The 17,656-nt window shown below is 39.6% G+C and overlaps 1 protein-coding gene across 2 annotated transcripts in view; it reads left to right on the forward strand.

Annotated features, from left to right (window-relative positions):
• Window positions 1-17,656, forward strand: part of NBAS (NBAS subunit of NRZ tethering complex) — a 395,596-nt gene that overhangs the window by 236,675 nt on the left and 141,265 nt on the right. For both annotated transcript variants that reach the window (XM_024242131.2, XM_054548369.2), the window contains exons 39-40: window positions 16,496-16,572; window positions 16,958-17,095. In XM_024242131.2, coding sequence (XP_024097899.2) covers window positions 16,496-16,572; window positions 16,958-17,095 — 215 coding nt within the window. The remainder of the gene's footprint in view (window positions 1-16,495; window positions 16,573-16,957; window positions 17,096-17,656) is intronic.

The following is a 17,656-nucleotide window of genomic DNA, read 5'->3' on the forward strand; positions in this document are numbered from 1 at the left end:
CCTACTCCAGTGAACACACAGATGATAAGAAAGCAAAACAACCTTATTGCTGATGTGGAGAGACTTTTAGTGGCCTGGATAGAAGATCAAACCAGCCACAACATTCCCTTAAGCCAAAGTGTAATCCAGAACACGTCCCTTTTACTGCCTTTAATTCTGTGACGGCTGAGAGAGGTAAGGAAGCTACAGAAGAAAAGTATGAAGCTAGCAGAGGTTGGTTCATTTTGAGAAATTGCCACAGCCACCACAACCCTCAGCAACCACAATCCTGATCAGTCAGCAGCCATCAACACTGAGACCCTTCACCTGCAAAAAGATTAGGACTTACTGAACGCTCAGATGATTATTAGCATTTTTTAGCAATAAAGTATTTTTAAATTAAGGTATATGCATGGTTTTCTAGACATAATGTTATTGCATGCTTAGTAGACTACAGTATAGTGTAAACATAACTTTGATATGCACTGAGAAACCGAATAATTTGTGTGATACAGTTTATTGCAATATTTGCTTTATTGCAGTAGTCTGGAACAAAACTCACAGTATCTTTGAGGTATGCTTGTACATGTGTGTGAATTTGAATACCTCTCATATAAAAGGTATGGTTTACAAAAAGGCAAAATAATGGAAGCACATGGTTAAAGGTCTTAAAGATGGCTGCTTTCTTGGAGTAGACCCTCTCAAACTGATTTCTCAGTGTTTTAAGGCTGCTGATATTTTCTAGTGCTGTTTTTGGAGAAACGTTGAGTATGTAAGTAATTACGCCCTTGAGAGGTGCATATTTCTGGGTTAGTCGGCCTCCTCTTTTCATAGAATCCTTACAGTGCTCAGCCATCTTTGTTGTAGTTGATAACTAAATGATGAGACATCAAAATGATCTTGAGAAGTAAAGCAAATAGTGAGGTTTTCTTGTGGAGCTTTAGGGAGTGGGAGAAACATACTTGAAGATGATCAGGGATCTCTTCCAGTTCCCTTTCTAACTGTGTGGACATTATTCACTGAAAGAGAGGTCCTCGAGCCACCTGTGTGCTAGCCCTGTCCTAGGACTTAGAATATAAAGTAGGAGACATTGTCTCTGACTTCAATGGGCTTATAAAAGAGTTGGGGAGACAGATAAATTTGTGTGTGATAGGCGCTATGACAGGCAAACCCAGAGGCATTGGGATTGTAGAGGTGGCAGCTGAGGGAGAAGGTGTTGTGAAGAGGCCTTCTGAAGCAGCCGATATTTGACTTGGACTTGGAAGGATGAGTAAGGGAGGAAATAGATAGAGAGGTGGGTTTGGAGGAAGAAGAAATGGGATATTTTAGGAAGAGGGAATAAAATTCATAGAGGCAAAGAAGATTCAAAACTTCATGATTTGTCAGGGATTTGTAAGCGATTCCAATACCTGGAGAGGAAGGGTATGTGTGGCCAGCCAGTGGAGAGATGAAGCGATAGTAGGCTGAGAAGAAATGCGAGGCTTTGTGAGTGAATTTAAACATTTTGAAGGAACCCTCTATCAAAAGCTGTAGGGATTTCAAGCAGAAGAATATTATTCCATTTTTCTTTGCTTCCATTTTCTTATCTATAAAATGGGCATAATAGCCTGAATGTTCTGTCCCGGGCTGTTGCTCTCCGATGGCACCCTGATGTGCGCCTTTGCTCACACTGGTCCCCTGACCTGCATGATTGTCCTCGCTACCACCTTGCCCTTTAGTCGATCCAATTAGGATTTCACAATTTTTTCAAACCTACCTCTGTAGTTCTCCTTCCTGGTTATACTTTAGAATCTTTTAGGAATTTTTAAGAAATATTGTGGCCCTAGAATCTGTTGTAGATGATTTTTTTTTTCAGAAACTGTGGAGTTGGGCCCAGGTTTTTTTGTTTTGTTTTGTTTTGTTTTTTGTTTTTTTGTTTGTTTGTTTGTTTTGAGACAGGGTCTTGCTCTGTCACCCAGGCTGGAGTGCAGTGGCGTGATTGTGGCTCACTGCAATCTCAACCTCCTGTGCACAAGTGACCCTCCCACCACTGCCTCCTGAGTAGCTGAAACTACAGGTGCACACCACCATGCCCAGCTAATTTTTTTTGTTGTTAATGCAGAGACAGAGTCTCCTTGTGTTGTCCAGGCTGGTCTCAAACTCCTGGGCTCAGGCAGTCTTCCCATCTCAGCCTCCCAGACCACACCCGGCTCATACATCAAGTGTTTTCTAGAGAACCTCAGGGGATTCAGTTGTGAAACCATAGTCAAGACTGTTTGGAAAGTTTCACTTCAGATATTAGGTTCTCCCCAGCCTCATGTGTCCATTTTACATACTGAGACTTAACTCTCTGAGCTTCTCACCAGGCAGCACAGAGAAAGCTCTCTGTGTCTTTTATGGCTGTGTGTGGTCTCTTCAACTTAAGGCTCAAACTCTGAGTACCACATCTACTTCTCACTCTTTTTTCCTCAAAGCTGTGAGGATTTTCTATGTGGTGGGTGCACAATGAATGCCTCCTCACCGTGATGAAAGTACAGTGTGTCTATCGGAGTCATTGGGCCAGTGAACTCAGTGTATGCTGTTAGTGCATCTGCATCCTAGTGTGTGTACTGTTCTTAGTCATGTCTATGGGATTTTAAGGGCCTGCAGTGACTTTTTGTCTGCCCTGGTGTTTCTTGAGATTATATTTTCTGACAATCCGATTTTAATATTTCACCAGAGAAAGAATCTAAGTCTACTGAGGAGTTAAAAATTTCAAATATCATTGAGCAATAAAAACATTTCAGAACACTTACAATTTATATTAAAAAAAGTATTAATATACCATCAATATTAAATATAGAGGTGATTTTAATAATAATAATCTTTTATTTACACTTGGTTTTATAATTTATGAAGCATTTTCATATTCCCTATCACATTTTGTATATTTTGATAATGCCAATATATCTGGAACAGTTACCTTTGGCTATTTTATAGTGTCAAATATTTTTCAGAAACTCAGCAGAATTGAAGAGTGATGTAGGTTATAAATGACACAGATTAAAAATTGTGGTAAAAAAGTAATTCTTGACTTTGGTTTAGAAGTATGTCGTAATACAAATTAAACTTCCTAACATAATCTGACTTTTTAGAACTTTTTAATAAAGTTGATGAAAAGATTTTTATGGAGACTAACTATAGAAAGTTGGTCATTATTTATTTAGCAAAATTAATGATTTAATGGCTAATGATTTCCAAATCAATAATATGGGCAACTTTCCTCTGTGACTTTTGTTCTAGAATTAAATTTATCAGAGTGCTTTCCAGAGGCACTTACTTTGCACAGAATTAGCACTTGAAGGCTTAAGCATAGATTTGTTTTTTTTAAATTTTATTTTATTTATTTATTTTTTTTTAATTATACTTTAAGTGCTAGGGTACATGTGCACAGCGTGCAGGTTTGTTACATATGTATGCATGTGCCATGTTGGTTTGCTGCACTCATCAACTCGTCATTTACATTAGTTATTTCTCCTAATGCTATCCCTCCCCCAGCCCCCCACCCCCTGACAGGTCCTGATGTGTGATGTTCCCCGCCCTGTGTCCAAGTGTTCTCATTGTTCAATTCCCACCTATGAGTAAGAACATTTGGTGTTTGGTTTTCTGTCCTTGTGATAGTTTGCTGAGAATGATGGCTTCCAGCTTCATCCATGTCCCTGCGAAGGACATGAACTCATCATTTTTTATGATTGCATAGTATTCCATGGTTTATATGCCACATTTTCTTAATCCAGTCTGTCATTGATGGACATTTGGGTTGGTTCCAACCCTTTGCTATTGTGAATAGTGCCACAATAAACACACGTGTGCGTATGTCTTTATAGTAGCATGATTTATAATCCTTGGGGTATATACCCAGTAATGGGATCGCTGGGTCAAATGGTATTTCTAGTTCTAGATCCTTGAGGAATTGCCACACTGTCTTCCACAATGGTTGAACTAATTTACCCTCCTACTGACAATGTGAAAGTGTTTCTATTTCTCCACATCCTCTCTAGCATCTGTTGTTTCCTGACTTTTTAACGATTGCCATTCTAACTGGCATGAGATGGTATCTCATTGTGGTTTTGATTTGCATTTCTCTGATGACCAGTGATGATGAGCATTTTTTCATGTGTCTGTTGGCTGCATAGATGTTTTCAGAAGTGTCTGTTCATATCCTTTGCCCACTTTTTGATGGGGTTGTTTGCTTTTTTTCTTGTAGATTTGTTTCAGTTCTTTGTAGATTCTGGATATAAGCCCTTTGTCAGATGGGTAGATTGCAAAAATTTTCTCCCATTCTGTAGGTTGCCTGTTCACTCCAATGGTGGTTTCTTTTGCCATGCAGAAGCTCTTTAGTTTAATTAGATCCCATTTGTCAATTTTGGCTTTTGTTGCCATTGCTTTTGGTGTTTTAGTCATGAAGTCCTTGCCCAGGCCTATGTCCTGAATGGCATTGCTTAGGTTTTCTTATAGGGTTTTTATGGTTTTAGGTCTAACATTTAAGTCTTTAATCCATCTTGAATTGATTTTTGTATAAGGTGTAAGGAAGGGATCCAGTTTCAGCTTTCTACATATGGCTGGCCAGTTTTCCCAGCACCACTTGTTAAATAGGGAATCCTTTCCCCATTGCTTGTTTCTGTCAGGTTTGTCAAAGATCAGATGGTTGTAGATGTGTGGTATTATTTCTGAGGGCTCTGTTCTGTTCCATTGGTTTATATCTCTGTTTTGGTACCAGTACCATGCTGTTTTGGTTACTGTAGCCTTGTAGTATAGTTTGAAGTCAGGTAGCATGATGCCTCCAGCTTTGTTCTTTTGGCTTATGATTGACTTGGCAATGCGGGCTCTTTTTTGGTTCCATATGAACTTTAAAGTAGTTTTTTCCAATTCTGTGAAGAAAGTCATTGGTAGCTTGATGGGGATGGCATTGAATCTATAAATTACCTTGGACAGTATGGCCATTTTCACTATATTGATTTTTCGTATCCATAAGCATGGAATATTCTTCCATTTGTTTGTATCCTCTTTTATTCTGTTGAGCAGTGGTTTGTAGTTCTCCTTGAAGAGGCCCTTCACATCCCTTGTAAATTGTATTCCTAGGTATTTTATTCTCTTTGTAGCAATTGTGATGGGAGTTCATTTATGATTTGGCTCTCTGTTTGTCTGTTATTGGTGTATAGGAATGCTTGTGATTTTTGCACCTTGATTTTGTATCCTGAGACTTTGCTGAAGTTGCTTTTCAGCTTAAGGAGATTTTGGGCTGAGATGATTGGGTTTTCTAACTATACAATCATATCATCTGCAAACAGAGACAATTTGACTTCCTCTTTTCCTAATTGAATACCCTTTATTTCCTTCTCCTGCCTGATTGCCCTGGCCAGAACTTCCAACACTATGTTGAATAGGTGTGGTGAGAGAGGGCATCCTTGTCTTCTGCCGGTTTTGAAAGGGAATGCTTCCAGTTTTTGCCCATTCAGTATATTGGCTGTGGGTTTGTCATAAATAGCTCTTATTATTTTGAGATTTGTTCCATCAATACCTAGTTTATTGAGAGTTTTTAGCATGAAGCGCTGTTGAATTTTGTCAAAGGCCTTTTCTGCATCTATTGAGATAGTCAGGTGGTTTTTGTCATTGGTTCTATTTATGTGATGGATTATGTTTATCGATTTGCATATGTTGAACCAGCCTTGCATCCCAGGGATGGAGCCAACTTGATCGTGGTGGATAAGCTTTTTGATGTGCTGCTGGATTTGGTTTGCCAGTATTTTATTGAGGACTTTCGCATCAATGTTCATCAGGGATATGGTCTAAAATTCTCTTTTTTTTTGTTGTGTCTCTCCAGGCTTTGGTATCATGATGATGCTGGCCTCATAAAATGAGTTAGGGAAGATTCCCTCTTTTTCTATTGATTGGAATCATTTCAGAAGGAATGGTACCAGCTCCTCTTTGTACCTCTGGTAGAATTCGGCTGTGAATCTGTCTGGTCCTGGAATTTTTTTGGTTGGTAGGCTGTTAATTATTGCCTCCATTTCAGAGCCTGTTATTGGTCTATTCAGAGATTCAACTTCTTCCTGGTTTAGTCTTGGGAGGGTGTATGTGTCCAGGAGTTTATTTGTTTCTTCTAGATTTTCTAGTTTATTTGCATAGGATGTCTATAGTATTCTCTGATGGTTGTTTGTATTTCTGTGGGATCGGTGGTGATATCCCCTTTATCATTTTTTATTGAGTCTATTTGATTCTTCTCTCTTTCCCTTTATTACTCTTGCTAGTGGTCTATCAATTTTATTGATCTTTTCAAAAAACCAGCTCCGGGATTCATTGATTTTTTGAATGGTTTCTTGTGTCTCTATCTCCTTCAGTTCTGCTCTGATTTTAGTTATTTCTTGCGCTTCTGCTAGCTTTTGCATTCGTTTGCTCTTGCTTCTCTAGTTCTTTTAATTGTGATGTTAGGTGTTGATTTTATATCTTTCCTGCTTTCTCTTGTGGCCATTTAGTGCTATAAATTTCCCTCTACACACTGCTTTAAATGTGTCCCAGAGATTCTGGTACATTGTGTCTTTGTTCTCATTGGTTTCAAAGAACATCTTTATTTCTGCCTTCATTTCGTTATGTACCCAGTAGTTATTCAGGAGCAGGTTGTTCAGTTTCCATGTTGTTGGGTGGTTTTGAGTGAGTTTCTTAATCCTGAATTCTAATTTGATTGCAGTGTGGTCTGAGAGAAAGTTTGTTGTGATTTCTGTTCATTTACATTTGCTGAGGAGTGTTTTACTTCCAATTATGTGGTCAATTTTAGAATAAGTGCGATGTGGTGCTGAGAAGAATGTATATTCTGTTGATTAGGGGTGGAGAGTTCTGTAGATGTCTATTAGGTCCGCTTGTTCCAGAGCTGAGTTCAAGTCCTGGATATCCTTGTTAACCTTCTTTCTCATTGATCTGTGTAATATTGACAATGGGGTGTTAAAGTCTCCCATTATTAGTGTGTGGGAGTCTAAGTCTCTTTTAGGTCTCTAAGGACTTGCTTTATGAATCTGGGTGCTCCTGTATTGGGTGCATATATATTTAGGATAGTTAGCTCTTCATATTGAATTGATCCCTTTACCATTATGTAATGGCCTCCTCTGTCTCTTTTGATCTTTGTTGGTTTAAAGTCTATTTTATCAGAGACTAGGATTGCAACCCCTGCTTTTCTTTTTTGCTTTCCATTTGCTTGGTAGATCTTCCTTCATCCCTTTATTTTGAGCCTATGTATGTCTCTACACGTGAGATGGGTCTCCTGAATACAGCACACTGATGGGTCTTGACTCTTTATCCAATTTGCCAGTCTGTGTCTTTTAATTGGGGTATTTAGCCCATTTATATTTAGGTTAATATTGTTAATGTGTGAATTTGATTCTGTCATTATGATGTTAGCTGGTTCTTTTGCCCATTAATTGATGGAGTTTCTTCCTAGCATTGATGGTCTTTACAATTTGGCGTGTTTTTACAGTGGCTGATACCAGTTGTTCCTTTCCATGTTTAGTGCTCCCTTCAGGAGCTCTTGTAAGGCAGGCCTGGTAGTGACAAAATCTCAGCATTTGCTTGTCTGTAAAGGATTTTATTTCTCCTTCCCTTATGAAGCGTGGTTTGTCTGGATATGAAATTCTGGGTTGAAAATTCTTTTCTTTGAGAATGTTGAATATTGGCCCCCACTCTTCTGGCTTGCAGGGTTTCTTCCAAGAGATCTGCTGTTAGTCTGATGGGCTTCCCTTTGTGGGCAACCCAACCTTTCGTGCTGGCTGCCCTTAACATTTTTTCCTTTATTTCAACCTTGGTGAATCTGACAATTAAGTGTCTTGGGGTTGCTCTTCTCAAGGAGTATCTTTGTGGTGTTCTCTGTATTTCCTGAAGTTGAATGTTAGCCTGTCTTGCTAGGTTGGGGAAGTTCTCCTGGATAATATCCTGCAGAGTGTTTTCCAACTTGTTTCCATTCTCCCCGTCACTTTCAGGTACACCAATCAAACGTAGATTTGGTCTTTTCACATAGTCCCATATTTCTTGGAGGCTTTGTTTGTTTCTTTTTACTCTTTTTTCTCTAACCTTGTCTTCTTGCTTTATTTCATTAATTTGATCTTCAATCACTGATACTCTTCCACTTGACCGAATTGGCTACTGAAGCTTGTGCATGCATCATGAAGTTCTCATGCCATGGTTTTCAGCTCCATCAGGTCATTTAAGGTCTTCTCTGCACTGTTTATTCTAGTTAGACATTCATCTAACCCTTTTTCAAGGTTTTTAGCTTCCTTGCAATGCGTTAGAACATGTTCCTTTAGCTCGGAGAAGTTTGTTATTACCGACCTTCTGAAGCCTACTTCTGTAAACTCGTCAAAGTCATTCTCCATCCAGCTTTGTTCCATTGCTGGTGAGGAGCTGTGATCCTTTGGAGGAGAAGAGGTGCTCTGGTTTTTAGAATTTTCAGCTTTTCTGCTCTGGTTTCTCCCCATCTTTGTGGTTTTGTCTACCTTTGGTCTTTCATGTTGGTGACCTACAGATGGGATTTTGGTGTGGATGTCCTTTTTGTTGATGTTGATGCGATTGCTTTCTGTTTGTTAGTTTTCCTTCTAAGAGTGAGGTTCCTCAGCTGCAGGTCTGTTGGAGTTTGCTGGAGGTCCACTCCAGACCCTGTTTGCCTGTTTATCACCAATGGAGGCTTCGGAACAGCAAATATTGCAGAACAGCGAATATTATTGCCTGATCCTTCCTCTAGAAGCTTCATCCCAGAGTGGCACCCCCTGTATGAAGTTTCTCTTGGCCCCTACTGGGAGGTGTCTCCCAGTTAGGCTACACGGGGTCGGGGACGCACTTGAGGAGGCGGTCTGTCCATTCTCAGAGCTCAAATGCTATGCTGGGAGAACCACTGCTCTCTTCAGAGCTGTCAGACAGGGATGTTGAAGTCTGTAGAAGTTGTCTGCTGCCTTTTGTTCAGCTGTGCCCTGCCCACAGATGTGGAGTCTGTAGAGGCAGTAGTCCTTGCTGAGCTGTGGTGGGCTCCTCCCACTTCGCACTTCTGGCCACTTTATTTACCTACTCAAACCTCAGCAATGGTGGATGCCCCTCCCCCCAGCCAGGCTGCTGCCTCAGAGTTCTATCTCAGATTGCTGCACTAGGAGTGAGCAAGGCTCCATGGGCATGGGACCCGCTGAGCCAGGCAGGTGAGAGAATCTCCTTGTCTGCCGGTTGCTAAGACCTTGAGAAAAGCACAGTATTTTGGGCGGGAGTGTCCCATTTTTTTCAGGTACAGTGTGTCTCGGCTTCCCTTGGCTAGGAAAGGGAAATCCCCCAACCCCTTGCACTTCCTGTGTGAGGCAACACCCCGCCCTACTTCATCTCGCCCTCCGTGGGCTGCACCCACTGTCCAACCAGTCCCAGTGAGATGAACCAGGTACCTCAGTTGGAAATGCAGAAATCACCTGTCTTCTGCGTCGATCACGCTGCGAGCTGCAGAGCGGAGCTGTTCCTATTTGGCCATCTTGGAATGGGGAGAGTTAAGCATAGATTTCCTCTGGTTTTGGCCATATAACTTGTTTAGACAATGCATTATATTCAGAGTTTGAGAACTAGCATTACAAATTAAATTCATGCACACTGCCAAATGTAGAGCAGGTTTTATTTATTTATTTATTTTTTATGTTTAATGGCAAAGTCCCTGTAATTCAGTCTCTAGCCAGTATTACATGTTGTGCATCCCAGTGAAACTTACTTACCATCTTCTCTGAATATTTTGTCAAATATTGCTTCATATGGTTTGTGGATTCCAAGACTAAGAAACTTCCAAGTGTGGGTTTTGATTTCTACTTTATTAGGATTTCTGAGTCTGGGTGAGGGCTGCTGAGAGTTTTGATGCCCAGGGGTGGAGTGGAGACTCATGTTCTCCACTGTTCCCATCAGTTCCCTACAATTCATGTTAGTTAGGAGAGCCCTGGGCTAGGCACTTGGGTTATAGAGATTAATGCCTGGGATTATTGTGTGGGAGAAAAAAAGTCATGAGATAACTTCAACAACAATTGTGTTAGGGATTTGAGAAGAAAGATTCCTTTCCTTTCCATCTCAAATCCTGTGGAGAGTGGTATACTTGATGCCTGGGATTCTTCCAGTCTTGAAGCAGCTGGGAGGCCATGGGTTTAGTGTGGCCAGAAACAGCTGGCTGAGTGCAGTGCTGGAGACCAGGCATATGTAACTTGTCCAGAAGTGTCTTCTAGGAAACCCCCTTTGGGGAATAAGTAACTGACAGGGAGCTTAAGCATTTGACACAGTTTTCAGGAAGGATTTCTTTCATTTTTCTTCCCCACCATTTTTATTGAGAAAATTTAAAATTCACAGTACAGTTGAAATAATTTTGCAGTGAACTCCTGTTCACTCCTGTTCATTCTCCATTCACTCCCGTACACTCCTGTGTACCCTCCAATTAATATTGCCACATTTACTGTACCTGTATTTCTCCACCCCTCTATTCATCAACCAAACCCAACTTCTTTTTTGATGCATTTCAAAGTAAATCATAGATATCAGTAAACTTCACCTCTTGACACTACACTGCATATCTTTAACTATTTTTTACTTTTGTGTGTTTTAAAATTTACAGTGAATTACAAAAATCTTAGTTGTATGATTATACAGATTCTGACAAGTGCAGCACCTGTGTAACCCTCACTCCTGTCAAGATGCAGACCTTATTGCCACCCTAGAAAGTCTCAGCCTCTTCCCAGCACTTGCCCAACCCACACTTCCTGCAGGGCACCACATGCTCTGATTTTTCCCCACTGTAGATTAGTTTTGATTGTTCTAGAATTCATTAAATGCAATCATATATTTTGTATAACACTTAAAGTGAAAGTTTTTGAGATTCATCTATGTTGCGTCCATCAGTAGGTTTTTGTTTTAAATTATTGAGTAGTATTTCATTGTATGCATATAAAACTGTACATCCACGCTTCTATTAAAGGATACCTGGGGTCTTTCAGCTTATGGTTGTTAGTTTTAAAAAGCTGCTGTGAACTCTCATACAAGTATTTTGGTGGACATGTGTTTTCATTTCTCTTAGGTAAATTTTAATGGTATTGTTGGGTCAAAGATTATGGGTTTGTTTAGTTTTATAAGGGACCGCCAGAATTCTCTTACTTTCAGCTGGTGTGGATTTTTTGGGCTGTGGTTTTTCAAGACTGCGGGTTTTCTATCTGAGTTTTACCTGCCCAGCATGGCACGGGCAGGAGCTTGCCCTCAGGATTGAAGCTGTAAAGATGGGAAACTCACCAATACCATTCATTCTTTCAAATGGCAGCCATCTTCCAGTTTTTATTGGCTTTAGGTAACTATCCAGTGGCTTTTAATACTTTTTTGTTGTTGTTGTTGTTGTTTGTTTGTTTTGTGATGTGATAGAGTCTCTCTCTGTTGCCCAGGCTGGAGCGCAGCGGTGTGATCTTGGCGCACTGCAGTCTCTGCCTCCCAGGTTCAAGCAATTCTTATGCGTTAGCCTCCTGAGTAGCTGGGACTACAGGTGTATGCCATCATGTCTGGATAGTTTTTTTGTATTTTTAGTAGAGATGTGGTTTCACCATCTTGACCAGGCTGGTCTCCAACTCCTAGCTTCAAGTGATCCACCCGCCTCGGCCTCGCAAAGTGCTGGGATTACGGGCATGAGCCACCATGCCCGGCCTTTTAATACTTGTTTTTTATATTTTATCTAGAGTTTACAGTTTTAATCGGTAGGAGGGCTGTCTGGATAATAGAACCCAATCACTGAAGAATTTAAATAGAATTACTCTTCTGGATTTCACTGGAGTTCACCAGGTGACGTGTGGTTAAAGTCTGAGTCATAGTTTCCTAGAAAGAGTAATAGAAAGCCAGAGAGCCTTTTGCTTAGGATTAATTCTGAGGAGTCAACTCATGAATGAGGTCTTTAACTGGTCAAAAGAATTTTGCACATTCTCCAGCTGGCTTGGGTGGTTGAAATAGATGTCAAGAAGTCCCTAGGGAATTAGACCTCATGGATGTTCAGGTGGGTGAACTGCACAAGCTCAACAGCATTTCTGGAGGAGATGCTCAAAGTGAGAATTGAGAAACCACATGGCAGTAGCAATGAAAATTGCAGTTGCATGTGTTGTTTGACCCAGTAGCTCTACTTCTAGGAATTTATCCTAAGAATATCTTCATTCACATTCTTAAATGGCATGTGTTAATTGTTTGTCATAGCGTAATGTTGTCAATAGCCTGATAGGTACTGATCAAGAAAGACATCGATTTTATTTTGGGTCTTCTGTTTCCTGTCTTTACAGATGAACTGCCTTTCTGAGTTTGGCAGATTTACATAAGCTTCCAAGCCTGTGTAAAAACAATACTGTCTTCTTGCAGGATTTTTGAGACACATAGAGCTAAGTGATATAAAACACCTATTTCATGTTTGGCTCCTCAGAGCATATATTTTTAAAATTATAGGTATTTGTGTTTTAGATTAATTTTATTATTTTTGTTATACAAAGCAATGGCATGAGCACAGGCAGAGAGTTTGGATAGCAGACTGATTTGGTTGACATACAGGGTAGGTTTAATGGCAAATTAAAACCACAAATTAAAGTTGGCCCATATTTATGGAGACTTTAAATGCTCCATAGGAAATGTTAACTTTTGTTTTTTAGGGAATGGGAAACTAACGAAGATTCTTTTTCTGAGCTAGAGAATGACACAATTACTGAGTCCTTGAGTAAAATTAATATGAAACTGCTATTTTAAGAAAGTGCTGGAAGGAGAAAGACTGAAGGCATCAGGTAGAGCAGCATTGGGGGGCTATTGAAACGGTCTAATTTTTGAACAATTAAAGCCTAGAGTTTGTGGCAGTGAAAATAGAAAGTATGTGTGAAAGAGTTCTTTGGAAATTATTCAGTTGGATTTGACTAGGAACCAAGTGCTGGCAGCAGAGGAGAGGATGAAGTCCAAGATGACTCTGTGGTGTTAAGTTTAGTTTATTGGGAAAATAAGGTACTATTTTAGAAATATGAAAGATATTGGATAAAGAATGATTAATTTGAGGTAGTGTTTGAGTGGCAGTGTCCAACAAGGAGTTGGTAAGGCCAGTCTTATGAGATGGTTCAAACCTAAATAGTGGGAAAATAGACCAGGGTACCAGTTGAATTTAAGAATAGAATTGAGACTAGGCATGGTAGCTCATGCCTGTAATCCCAGCACTTTGGGAATTCGAGACAGGAGGATCACTTGAGGCCATCAGTTCAAGACCAGCTTGGGCAACATGAAAATACTCCGTCTCCACAAAAAAATTTTAAAGCAATAGTCTGGTGTGGTGGCACACGCCTGTCATTCTAGCTACATGGGAGGCTAAGGCAGGAGGTTCACTTGAGCCCAGATTTTGAGGCTTCAATGAGCCAAGACTGTCCCATTCCACTACAGCCTGGGCAGTAGACCGAGACCCCATCTCTTTAGAAAGGAAAGAAAAAAAAAAATGTAGTTGAATTCTCTAGGTGAGGATGTAGGGTGGAATTAAGAGATAGTGAAGAACTGACCTAACTGAATACTCACATTGAAGAATCAAGGACGAAGATCTGGTGACGCACACAGAGGAGGATCATCTGAGGAACAGATGCAGGAGAACTCAGTGTCCTTGAAGCCAGAGGCAGGCCTATCTGGCAGTGCCTAGTGCTACAGTGAGATTTAAGAGAAAAAGAAGAGAGAAAAGACCTTGGGTTTGGTGACCTTTGGAGGTCATATTAGTTGGGACCCAGGGATGGAGGGACTTGAGGAAAGAGGGAGTGTCAAGGTAATGGGTGCAGTGGGGCAGACCACTCATTTGTAAGGTTAGCAGTGAAAAGAAAGGGGACTGTGGAAGTTATCAGAGTGGAGAGTTATCAAGGGGAGAATTCTTTTCTAACACTGAGATGATTTGTTTGTGTGTTGGCACTAGGCAGATAAAAAAGTACTGTGACTCTGAATCCTCTCTTGTAAGTTGAGGAAAACATCTAACTTCTTCCATAGAGAGGTTGTGAGGGGGAACTAATTCAAATGATTGCTGAGTGCTCGTTAAGAAGCAGCTAAGCCACAGGAAATAAGATAACAGAGGTGTGTCAGCTCATCAGGTGTGACTATTTAAGTCTGTTCTTGCTTCTTGGTGAAATTAGTCTTTATGCTTAAATGCAATTGTTAATTCATTAATTATGATTTATCTAAAATGGAAATAATTGTCTCTGTTGCACTGTGGTTGTTATTGGAAGAACCTTTTATCAGTCATTTTTAGGGGGAAATGAAAACATGTTGTAACTGAAGAAAAGAATTTGCTTACTCAAGCCTGTGGTTTATAGAGGGATGGAGGGAGCCTACTGGGTGCTTTCTGTGTGCTAGAATGATGCTCTGCACTTTGCATACTCTACTTCATTTAATCCTCATTTACATTGGAGGCAAATATGCTTCAGACCCCAAATGCACAATGCTTTGAAAACCAGAAAGATTTTTATAATTCATTTGGCATCAAAACCTGAACTAAACTGACATGAGGCTACTTTATAGTCTGCTTATCTCACTTAATATGAGTATTCAGATGTTTTGCAGCAGAGATATTAATGTCTTTGATTATTGGGTGTTCCCACACCATACTTAGGGTGTTATGTAATACATGATATGTATATAGCACAACCTCCTAAAGTCCAAAACATTCTGAATTCTGGAACTCAAAATTATGTAGTCAATCAGTTGGGGACCTGAGCTTTGATCCCAGGACTTTCTGGTTCTGACAATGGTTTCCTTCCTGCTGTATCATTCTGTTGGATTTTGTAGGCAAGAGATTCATTATATATGTATGGATTTTGTTGTAGTTGTTGTTCTAAAACATGCCTGGGATTTTGGTTTTATCTGGATATTGGTAAGACACACAGACATGGAAACGATTGTCACGAAGGAAGAAGTTTATATTCACAGATCCCTAAAAATGGAAGGCAGGACACACCCAGGTGGGGAAGCATCCTGGTGGTTTAGAGGCAGAAGGAGCCAGGAGAAGGCATGGGGGAGGGCCCAGGTTTCATGGGAAGTAATAGGCGAGGCAGGGTAGGCAAGTGTTGAGATTACAGGCATGAACCCCCATGCCCAGCTACCTCTTCTTTGATCTTGTAATAGCTTGTACAAAATTTGATTTGGGCCCTTTGAATTGTATTTGAAATTATTTGTTTAGAGTCTTTTTATTCTTGAAAGGATTCTAATTCATAAGGCAGTGTCTTGTTCAAAGAAGGTTCTTGTTGATGTTGAGCGAAGGAATAAATTTGGAAGTAGACCTTGAAATAAATAGCTTTTGATTAGAAAATGTCTCTAAAACCGTATGATTCCTTGCAGGAGCTGAGGCTGACTGGTGGTCCATTTGGTTCATAAGGTTCGGATAACATGTAGGAAATAAATATTTGGATAACTGATGTTCCCTTTGTAGATACACAGTGGGGAAGACACAGTAGGTTTTCTCTGTGAGTCATCCACAGGAAATTTAGAGTTCTAAGTCAGCCTCTGACACTTGAGCCATTTGTAGGTTCCTTCTCACCCTCCCACCATTCCCAGTGCCTAGACTATCAGCTAAACAGAGATTATACAAACAACTTAAATGTCAGTCTAAGTAAGACATAATTGGGAGGGTAAATCTTCTGGAAAAATCATGTGGTGCATTTCCAAAGTCAAATATTATTTACTTTGAATTATTCATATACTATCTCCTTCATTAGTGCTGATCATGAGCATCTGTGTTTTTTTAAAAAGAAAGGATTCATATTGTGATTACATATGACTACCTAGTATTTGCTATTGAGATCCTAAATGAATAGGATACATCCTTATTGAAACAAGCTGTGTACAAACACAGACCGTATTGACAATGCATACTCTTATGTTAAAGCTATGACATTGGCAAGTTGTGGTTTGTGTAAAAATTTATGTGGAAAAGAAAAGTTTTTAATGGTTGGGATATTTTAAGACATACAAGCAAAACGAAAGACTGATTTTCTTTTTGTGGAGCGTGATGAAGAGGGGTGTTATTGGAAGGAACAAAGTCATATTATCATCATTGTAGTAATCAAAAGATTTACCCTAAATTTGCACTCCTAAAGCTATTTTATTGCTCTGATCTTTAGTACTCATATTATCACCCTCCATATTAGCTAACGTTGAAACACAATTTTGTAGCATGGTCTGCATCTTTAAAACCGAAAGACCCAGCCCTAGGAAACCAGCCTCTCTCATGTCTTTGCACTTAACCTTTGCAGCTGCCCTGACAGAATTTCCTCATGTGTAAGTAACCAATAGTATACTTTTTCTGAATTAAGGCAAGGTTACTATTTAACACAGTTCCATATGATCTGTTTTTAGATGGTACGAACAGCCTTTCTTAAAAGGTCTCTGCCACTAATTATTTGTTGAAATCTTATAGGGCTGAAAACATGGCATTTAATAACTATGAATATCATATGCAACCTCAGTAAAATAATATTTCTTTTTCTGCATTCAGTTCTCTTGCAACTAGCAAGTGAAGCCTTGCCAAATGACATGACCTTGGCTCTTGCTTACCTTCTTGCCTTACCACAAGTAAGTTTGCCCTTACCAATGAAGAAGAATTTAAAATGACCAAATGGAAAATGTATACTGTGAATTTTCATCGGTAAAATTGTTTGTTGCGTGCCATTTCCTCCTCTTATTTCTTAGGTGCTGAAAGGATCCCGGTCAGTATCTAGAGAGTCAATTCTACAGTTAGCTTAAATGTCGATCTTTACATCCACTTTTACTGCATAGGATTTGTTTTATAGTGCCTTGTGATTTTTAATATAGTCATTATTAAGTTGATCTTGAGCTTGAGTTGATATAATGGGAACTTTGTACAAAAAATCTGCAGGAATGACTAGAAATGTAATGCTTTATAATGATCTTCTTAATTTCCTTTCAGCTGAGTTAATTCTAACATGTTCCCTCCTAGGTGTTAGATGCTAACCGGTGCTTTGAAAAGCAGTCCCCCTCTGCGTTATCTCTCCAGCTGGCAGCATATTACTATAGCCTCCAGATCTATGCCCAATTGGCCCCATGTTTCAGGGACAAGTGCCATCCTCTTTACAGGGTGAGTCTTCATGATTTCCAGCTTATTAATGAGCAGAGTTAAGCCTTTTCTAAAATACTCAAAACATGTGTTTAATTTTTGGAGGAACTGATTACATATGTATCCAGAATGTATTCCAAGTGGCAGGCAGCTCTTGGCTTTCCTGTATTCGACAAAGTTGCTTCTCCAGGTATCAGTAAGTAGAGTTTAATATTTATTGTGAATATTGATTCCTCCCTCTAATTTTTACTTAATTTACTCATTTACTTAATTTTACTAAGTTCTTAGGAATGGCTAAAGTAGTAGGAAAGGCAAAATGGAGAATTGTTTTTTTAATTTACTTTCTAAAAGGAAGATGACTGTGCCTAACTTAGGAAAGTAGGCGACATAATTCTTTGAGCAATACTGCACTTTTATTTTTTTTTTAAGCCAGAGGTATGAGAGTAGTCAGTTGTACAGACAGAATGTTGAAACATATTATTCATACTTGCCAAAAATGTCAGACAGCTTTTATGTAACTTTATTGTTAATTTCCAAGTGAAAGGTAAACATAGCCTCAAGTTACATGTGCCTTCTTTTGTG

Source organism: Pongo abelii, chromosome 12 (genome assembly GCF_028885655.2).
Source record: "Pongo abelii isolate AG06213 chromosome 12, NHGRI_mPonAbe1-v2.0_pri, whole genome shotgun sequence".
Classification (NCBI taxonomy): domain Eukaryota; kingdom Metazoa; phylum Chordata; class Mammalia; order Primates; family Hominidae; genus Pongo; species Pongo abelii.